The 9,360-nt window shown below is 50.2% G+C and overlaps 1 protein-coding gene across 1 annotated transcript; it reads left to right on the top strand.

Annotated features, from left to right (window-relative positions):
• The first annotated feature begins 388 nt into the window (after positions 1-388).
• On the top strand, positions 389-8,738 carry ASF1B (anti-silencing function 1B histone chaperone). The gene is made up of 4 exons (XM_032396068.1): positions 389-612; positions 5,255-5,370; positions 6,971-7,147; positions 7,530-8,738. Exons 1-4 carry the CDS (start codon positions 504-506, stop codon positions 7,734-7,736), a joined length of 609 nt encoding a protein of 202 aa, XP_032251959.1. The 5' UTR covers positions 389-503; the 3' UTR covers positions 7,737-8,738.
• The last annotated feature ends 622 nt before the right edge of the window (positions 8,739-9,360 follow it).

Raw genomic sequence — 9,360 nt, 5'->3', positions numbered from 1 at the left:
TAGGCGGTTGGCGGCGCTGCCCTCCGCCGGGATGCGTCTCCCGGAAGGGCGGGGCGAAGCGCGGGCCACGCCTGTGCGGGAACCTTTGGGATTGGCCAAGAGGAGCCTCGCGCTCTGCCTCCGCCCACCCCCTCCCTAGACATCCGAGTCGGAGACGCTGGGGATTGGTTCCCGCTGGGCACCCAGAGAAGCCAAGAAATGGTTCCGCCTCCCCCGCGCATCCCGGAGAGGGAGCCCCATGGATTGGCCCGAGGAGTCTCGGCGCGCGCCGATCCGCGCCTCAGCATTGGCTGAGGATGTGCTCGCGCCGCCGGAGAGCATTGACGGTGATTGGCCGGAGGGTGGGGCCGGCTATTTGAAGGAGGCGCGCGGATCAAATACGCACTTCAGTCGGCGGACAGAAGAGGCGGGAGCTGCTCTGGCTAACGCTACCCCGCTGACCACAGAGGACTCAGGCGCGGGCTCTGTCCCAGCTGTGGCCTCTGCCGCAGTCCGGCAAGGCGATGGCCAAAGTTTCTGTGCTGAACGTGGCGGTGCTGGAGAATCCGAGCCCTTTCCACAGCCCTTTCCGGTTCGAGATCAGCTTCGAGTGCAATGAGGCCCTGGCGGACGGTGAGGCTGGGCCTGTGTGGAGGTCCCCCCCCTCCCCCCGGCCAACCCCGACCTCCCCCGTGAAACAAGCCCTTCCAACCTTGATCTCCCTCCTTCCCTCCCCTTCAGCCCCAGCCTCCTTGTAAGAGACTATCCTGACACCCCATGGCCAACCCGACCCCCTCCCCACAGTTACTCCCGTTTCCCCAGTGGAGACCATCATCCCGCTCTTTTTTTTTCTGTGGAGCTCCTCCTGGGCACGTATTTTCTATCAGTCTCCATTCTTTAACCTGCAGAGACCGTCAGTCACCCTGTCTTCCCCAGACTCCCTTCCTTTTTTCCCAGCGGAGCCCCTCCGTTACCCTTTATCTCTGTGAAATCCCTTTCCCCCGTGGCAAGACCTTACTCGCCCCGATCTCCCCATTTGTCTCCCAGTAATCCGCTTCCCAACCTGCTGATATTTAAAACAACCGCACCCCCACCCACTTCTGATTGTTTTCTACCCCCAAAGCACATGCCCTAGAACCTGGCTTCCCACCTCCTTAGCCTGTACCCAGTTTTCCACTCTTGAGCTCCACCTGGGGAAGCACGGCAGGTTTCCAGCTCCAGTCTTTCAGGATAACTTGGTTTCCCCAGCTCCCGTTCCTCCCTCCTGTCTGTGTGCTTCGATAAATACACTCATATCTGAGGGGTGGCATAACCAGTCAAGCATCAGCCGGTTCCCACTGTCTGCCCACCAGGTTCCAGCTGATCTACGGCAGAAATTCTTTCAACACTTTTGATGGTCTGACCCAGTCTGGGGGGTGGGTGGGCCAGGCTGAGCCATGATGGTATCTGACTTCAAACAATTGGCTGGGAGTTCAGAACTTTTTGTGCATCTTTTCCAAGGTGTTTTCACAGATGTACTTATTCATCTGTGTGTTAAAAAGGTGGACATGGCTCTCATCTCACAGATGAGAAGACAGGAACCACAAAGAATGAAAGACCTTTCAAGTAAAGGTCTATAAAAATTGAAAATCTAAGGTTGCCCAGGGACTCTTGGCACCACTTTCAGGAGGAAGTACTCCATTAGACAGATTCTTCACTTGGTGGTTAAAGAAGAGGCCGCAGCCGAGGAGCTGGAGCTCTGTGAGGCCATGGTGTGCTAAGTAGCGCCTCTCAGTGGTAGGTGGGTGGTTTGTGGGAAAAGCCAGCCACTTGGATTAGTTTGGGGTTGATAACAATTCGAGATGTGAGTCCTTTTGGGCTAGGTCAATAGATCAGTCTCTCCCAGTTTCTCTCCTTTTTAAATTAAGGAATCTACTTGTGACTAACTATAGAATAAGCCCAGTTAAATCCTTTCTGGAACAAGGCAGGGTGTAAATAAATAATTAAAGTGTAGAATGACAGTGTGGAATAAGAATTTAATTTAATTTAATTTTTTTTTTTTTTAAAGATTTTATTTATTTATTTGAGACAGAGAGAATGAGAGAGAGAGAGCACATGAGATGGGGGAGGGTCAGAGGGAGAAGCAGGCTCCCTGCCGAGCAGGGAGCCCGATGCGGGACTCGATCCAGGGACTCCAGGATCATGACCTGAGCCGAAGGCAGTCGCTTAACCAACTGAGCCACCCAGGCGCCCCTGGAATAAGAATTTAATTTTAAAGCCAGGAGGAGATATAAGGAGCTAATAGGTTAAGGGATTCACAGTTCCCAGAAGGCAGGAGATCAGGTTTCAAGCAGCCTGTTTGTGCTCCTTGCATTTAAAAAGGGTTGCATGGTCCTTATCTAGTACTTCTGTTCCTAGGAAAATCTCTGCCCTGTTTACTGTTTATGGACTCCGAGCAGGAAAGTCAAAAGTCAACCTGCTGTGCATTATTTTTTAATAAAGAGAAATGGAATGACTTCCCCAGGGTCATAGAAGTAGAAGTCTTGGTGCTACGTCTGTAGAAGCATTGACACTAGAGCTTGTCTCTAAGTTCGGAGTCCAGAGTTCTCTACCTTTGCTATAACCTGGGAAAGAAAGAATTCATCCCTTATTTTAAGAAGTGGAGCATAAATAAGACTGACCGTAGAATTTATTTCCACATCAGGACACTCTCAAAAGAGAATGAAGGGGGTGCTATTATTAATTACACCCAAACAATAAAGCTTTTGCTCAGAGAAATGCAAGTTGGAAAGCAAACTCTGGCCTGGAAACCCAGACTCTGGTTCTACCCCTAGGGCTGTCCATGACTTTGACCTGCCAACTTGCTTTTTGCCTCTTCCTGGCCTTCTTCCCATGGAGCAGAGAGAATCCGTTTCCTGCCTCCCAAACAGTTGGAGGGGGCCAGGCTTTAGAAGTCTCTCAGATTCTGGAGAAATCTCAGTCTTGTTTCCTTGACACTGGCAACTGAAGATCCGACGAAAGGCCCAACCCCCAGTCAGTGGCTGGCCCTGTTTCCCAAGGGCTCCAAGCCCCTTTGGTTCTTTTTTCTCCTCGGCAACTGGAAATAGATGCTTCCAAGGCATGGGTCCACATTTAATACAGTAGGTGTGTTTTTCTCTTTCATTGAGAAATTCAATAGCCACTATTTGAATAAGTCATAGAACCAGATGTTCTGTCCCACAGCTAACACCGTGGTCAGGCCACAATTCATCTATATGATTCTGAACAAAGGTAAAGTGATAAACAGAAAAAAAGCCTACTAGATAGTCTTTGTTTTTGTTTTTGTCTTAAGGTGGGAAACATTCTCCAGCTAGTTCAACTATGATGAATTTTTACATGCCTTTAATCAGGTTGTTAGTTTTGGTTTTGTTTTCGTACATAGTGGAAGAGCATGTTGTCGACTGTTCGATTGTAAAGTCAGGGCATAAAGACAAAATTGAATACTGTCAAGTTACCCTTGGAATTGCCTGAAAAGTTAGGTACACCATGTTATGCGTGTGCAATCACCTCCTACTTCTAAAAAATGGTTATATTAAAAAATGGAGCCACTTAAGTATGCTTCTGCTTCAAACGCTTCAGCAAGTTTAAGATGATCCAGTTTGTAGGTCCTTATTTTCAAGCATCTGCTGTCTTCCATAGAGGACTTTATCAGCTCCTCTAACCCATTGAGTCAGTATTTCTCTATGGTCCTCGGGTCATTTCTCTGGTTTCTTTTCAGTCTCTCTTGAGGGAGCCATGGTGGCCCATTTGCCTGGCTGCTGGTGCAGTGCATTTTCTCCGGACAGCACCCACACCAGTCTTTATTTAGGTTTTGCCAGTGGTATTGAACATCCAGTGCCTGTGACCCTCACAGGACCTGCTCTCCTTCAGCCTCCTTTTTATCTCCCCCCAGCACATTGGTTAAATGCACACATACAGGACTCCACTGGTGGGGGGGGGGGGAGGGGGTTGCAGGAGGAAAGCTACCAAAATAGAGAGCTGTGTTAGAAAGGTAAGGACAGAGCCAGCTTGATTTTTGTTTGTCCAGAAACGTTCTGTCTAGTCGTGTCACTCCTTGTCACAAAGATAAATCAGTAAACTTAATCGGTCCCTGCAAATAATAAGAGACTGGGGTTTTAACCCCCATGAGGTCTATGCCACAGACCTGCTAAGGTCCCTGAGTAGAAGGTCTGGGTGACGCTGCAAAGGGACAGGAAATCAGTGTGTCGAGGAAGAGCTTGGGGCTCGGGTGACAAACCTCCGTAGCTGTGGCCCAGCCTAGTAGTGTTTCCCAAGTTGGATGCTCTTGTGGGACACTGGACCAAGAAGCAGGGCAACTTCAACAACAGTTTGCTTCCTGTGAAACTCATAGCTTGTGAAATTTCCGCCGGCTGCTGGAGCTGTAGGTTGTGTAATTTCAAAGAACCTAAAATAAGTTGCAGGTCTCCTGCCAACCTCCCCTGTACTAGCATGACCTTGCCCCTAATACACTTGGACCTCCTGCAAGAGGCAGCAGTCACCGGGAATTTCCTGTGCTTGCTGGGCAGGGTCTCCTTAAGCACTTTTCCTTTCACTTTGCTGGAATTACTCATGGATGAGATCCCCCTACTGGATGGGGTGCAAGCGAGTTGGGGTTCGAAGGATCACCCTACGGTGCCACGTTTGTTGACTGAGTCACTGTCACCCAAATGTCTGAGGGGAGGCATGAGTTGGTGCCGGAACTGGAAGACCTGGGGGCTGGCTGGCTCCCCCAGTGGCCTCGTCTTCCCCCTCCTGACGGCTGGCTCTCCTGCTGGATTGGAATCCGCTGCCCTGCCCCAGTTGTCGAGGGATCTATTCAGTTCGGTGGCACCGGTCCCTGTGTGTGAAAGAGGATGCTGCTTCCTATCCCAGCACCCAGTGGGCAGGGCCCTGAATGGCCCAATTCCCTGCTCTTCCCTCCTCAGCACGCCTCTGTCACGTGGCTCCTAATTCAACCTCTGCCATACGGTTCACCCTCAGGCTCTGAGATCCCCGAGTTTCCCTGGAGATGCAGAGTCAATGTTACTGGGCACACCTAGGCTCACGGGAGAAATTTCCCCACTAGAAGTAGAGTTTCATGCCCACTCCAGTGTTCAGGCCTGTGGTACCTGGCACTTAGTCCCCAGATGTCAGGTATTCTTGAGAATAAAGATCTCTCAATATATTAAGGATCTGTCTACAACTCACATGAGAAGACCTTCCCCTGCCTTCGTGCTGCCCAGGTATTTCAAATCCTTAATATCCCATATCCTTACAGATCTAGAGTGGAAGATCATTTATGTTGGCTCAGCTGAGAGTGAGGAGTTTGATCAAATCCTAGACTCCGTGCTAGTTGGGCCTGTCCCAGCGGGGAGACACATGTTCATCTTTCAGGTAAGAAAGACAAGGCCTAAGGCCTTGGCACCGAGAGACATCCTCTTGTACCTGAGAGCACACAGTGCGGTTCAGGGGCCAAAAGTTGAGGTTCAAATTCTGGCTCTGCTTTCAGGGACTGTCTGACCTCTCAGAAGTACTTCATACATTTCCCTTTTCTCCACTTCTGTGTCATAGTTGTCACCATGAGCCACTGATTCATAGTTGATTCTCATTATTCACGGGAGTCGCGTCCTATAAGGTCGCTGCGAATGCTGCATTAGCGAGTTTGTGAATACCAAACCATTGCCCCTGGAAGAATACAGGGATAGGTTCCTACAAGTCCTGTTGTCAACCAATCAATACATAATCTTGTTTCGTGTGTATTTATGTTGAAAGACACCTTATTTAGTAATATTGTTGGTTCATTCACATTGAACTCCCTGCCAACAGCACTGTAACTCATGCCTGAACAAAGCTTATCTAACACACATGTTTTCTTCATAAAGCACATCATCACCTTGCACTAAGCACTATGCCTGGTAGCCATTCTGAACAGCAAAATTACCAGGGCTCCTGGGTGGCACAGTTGGTTGAGCATCTGACTCTTGATTTTGGCTCAGGTCATGATCTCGAGGTCATGGGATCGAGCCCTGCATTGGGCTCCGTGTGGGGTCTCCTTGGGATTCTCTTCTTCCCTCTGCTCCTCCTCCCCTTCCCCCCCTCTCGCTCGCTCTCTGTCTCTCAAATAAATAAATATTTTAAAATAAATAAATATTTTAAAATAAATAAATACTTAAAGATATTAAAAGCAAAGGCTCTGCTCAGTCCTCACCTACATCCCGCTCTGCCGCTCCCTCCTCAATCCAAGCAACCTCCTCCCATCCCCTAACGCCTCACCCACCTGTAGCCAGGCCACCAGCAAGCCAAGCCCGTCTACTACACTCCACAAGCAGGGCTGGCTTCCTGAGCATTCAGCCCATGCAGCCACACAGGGCCCGGCACCTGGTCTAATACTCTGCTGTCACTGGCTAAAACTTACTATTTGTGAATAAGGGATCCCATGTTTCATTTTGTATTGGTTTCATTTTGTACCAGTTATGTAGCTGGTCCTATCCATAACAACACACCCCAAATCTGTCTGCCTCTGTCCTCTCCCTTCTGGTCTAAGTCACTGTCCACACCTCCAGGATGACCACTGTAACCTGCCGAATCTCCCTGCTCACATAATGGCCCTCCTCCCATCACAGCATCACACACTGCCAGTCTTTACAGACCACAAGAGTGATGCAGCACTTACCTCCTGCTAAATATTCTTGCTCTTCCCCAAGCCCTTAACTGGCCCAAAAGGCCCTGGGTGGCCTGGTACCTACCTGCCTTATCTTATGCCACCCTCCCCCTGCTCTCTACACTCCTCAGCACCATTTACTCCTTTGTGGCACTTGTCACACTGAGCATTTTACAGGCATTTACGGGATTGATTCTGTCTTCCCCACTCGATTAGAAACTCCCGTTGGCAGAGACCATACTTTTGGCTCAGTAAATATGTGTTGCTCGAAAATCACAAGATGGAGGTGTGGCTGTGCGATCAATGCTAAGGCACAGGGTGTGTTTCCTCTAGGCTGACGCCCCCAACCCATCCCTCATCCCTGAGACCGATGCTGTGGGTGTGACCGTGGTCCTCATCACCTGCACCTACCATGGACAGGAGTTCATCCGTGTGGGCTACTACGTCAACAACGAATACCCCAGTCCCGAGCTGCGGGAGAACCCACCCCTGAAGCCAGACTTCTCTCAGGTGGGACCTGTCTCTGCACTTCCTGCTTCGGACAGGCTGGCTCCTTTGCACCTGGGGGAGTTGAGTCATTGGAACTGGGAGCCAAGGTCACTTCTTAAGGTTTTCAAGTCATGCTCAGATCTTGCAGCTCCAGACTAGAACCAGAGAGAGAAAGGTCTTTGTTTCTCAGAAGCACGCCTCACAGAATTGAGATTAGATAGGTCTCAGCCCTAAGTCATGATATATAGGCACTCCTTGGAGTTCTACCCATAGTTGCTGATGGTGACAGAATAAGTAAGTTCTGTTCTTCCTGGCCTTGGGGCAGGGGCTGGGGGTGCCTCAGCTCCGTGGGAGTAATGACAGGGCATGCTGACAAGGATTGACATTCCTCTTTCTGCCCCAGCTCCAGAGGAACATCTTGGCCTCGAACCCCCGAGTGACCCGCTTCCACATCAACTGGGATAACAACATGGACAGGCTAGAGGCCATAGAGAACCAGGACCCTGCCCTGGGCTGTGGCCTCCCCTTCAGCTGTGCTCCCATCAAGGGCTTGGGTCTCCCTGGCTGCATCCCTGGCCTCCTCCCCGAGAATTCCATGGACTGCATCTAACTGTGGGAATCCAGGCCCTACCTGGGCCCAGCCAGGACTGTGGCCAGTCTCCTAGCACATCTGGAGAGGGCAGCTGGGCCTCCCACACAGTCCCATGGAGGCCATCTGGAGGACTTTGGGGCCATCAACTATACCTAGGCCAGTCAGACATGGCTCTGAGGAAGGAGCAGGCCTCAGGTCTCTCCCAACCCTGACCCAGAAGGATCATCTTACCTCTACTGCCCAGGCCTGTAAGAAGCAGGTACTTCAGTTTTTAATTCTTTGTGACTTGTGTCTTTTCTCTCTTCCACACACACTATAAATTCCACCTGCAGGCCTTTGTGCCACCATGCTCCTTTGAGTACCATTGACCCAAAGCTCTTCCCACAGACCTCCCTCGCCTGCCTTGAGGGTTTCTTGGTCAATGCCTGGCAAGGCTCCAGCCCTGTTGAGCCAAAGGTTCTGTCATTCCTGTCCCTTCCCAAACATCGGAGCAAATCCACCCAGCTTTTTGGAGTCACAGGCAAGGAATCTTGGTTAGAAGGTGCACTTGGACACAATTTCTGTCCTTCTCCCAGGACAGTTTTTAAGTCTTTTTAATCCAACAGCCTCTGGAAAACTCTGTTCCCAAAGGCGTGCTCAGCAGGATGCTGAGGAATGATGGTTGACTCTCCTCTCAGTCACAACCACCTTCCTGTCATCTCCTAACTGGATCTGGCTTTCCCTGGAGGCTGCCATGGTGGGAAGATGGCATGCTGGAGGAGTCTGCTTTGCTCAGTCTGCCTCAGTGTTGGCATCAGGGCCCCTCTGCCTGCCTTGATCTGCCCTCTGCGAAGACCTCGTGCTCTTGCAGGCACAGGAAACCATAGGGACCCTGAAAACCTCTCCCCTGCCATGCTCCCCGCAATGCCCCGTTCCCTTGCTGCTATGTGGATGCTATTGTGATTACAGTTTGTATATTAAAGGGTTTTTATATTAAATATGTTTGGTTGATCTAAAAATAAAAAGCACTTCATCTAGACTGATTCTGCTTTTGTCTTAAGTGGGCTGAGGCAGATTTGTCCATCTCTCCTCATGATGTGGTGAGGGGGCTCTTGCCCCAGCCAGTGGGCTGACTGCCCTTTGTCCCTTTGCTCAGCTTCTTACCCTAGTCTTAATTGGTTACATAATTGTACTCCAGACTGAGGTTCAGGGAGGGGTTTTTCTTTGTCAAAAGTTAAGCAACCCAGCTGTTCTGGATAGAGCATAACCAGTGATTTTTTAGACTTTGACCTTGACCCACAGGAAGAAATTAACATCATGCTCCAAGGACACACACAGCAACACTTTTATTAAATTTTACTTAGCCTTACTTTGTAACTGCACAGCCCAGAGTAGACTGGTTTGGCTGGTGAGCCATTCCCCCATAATTCACAGGAGTGCCCTGACTCTTCCCTCCCAGAAACATGGACTTAGGAACATGGGTGCAGACAGCTGCTGGAGAGGGTGCAGATTGTATAAATCTATAGGCAGAGCAGCCAATTGGCTTGTAGACCTGAGACCAGCTAGCCCTTGAGTCAAGATAGCTGGCTCATCTGGCCCCCTGCTCCCCTTGGCAAGTTCTGTTTGGGTCTTCTACTTCAGTGGTTCTCAACTGGGGGCACTT

Source organism: Phoca vitulina, unplaced genomic scaffold, assembly GCF_004348235.1.
Source record: "Phoca vitulina isolate PV1807 unplaced genomic scaffold, GSC_HSeal_1.0 scaffold89, whole genome shotgun sequence".
In the NCBI taxonomy this organism is placed as follows: Eukaryota; Metazoa; Chordata; class Mammalia; order Carnivora; family Phocidae; genus Phoca; species Phoca vitulina.
The sequence above is the reverse complement of the archived record's forward strand: the minus strand, read 5'-3'. Positions and strand labels throughout refer to the sequence as shown.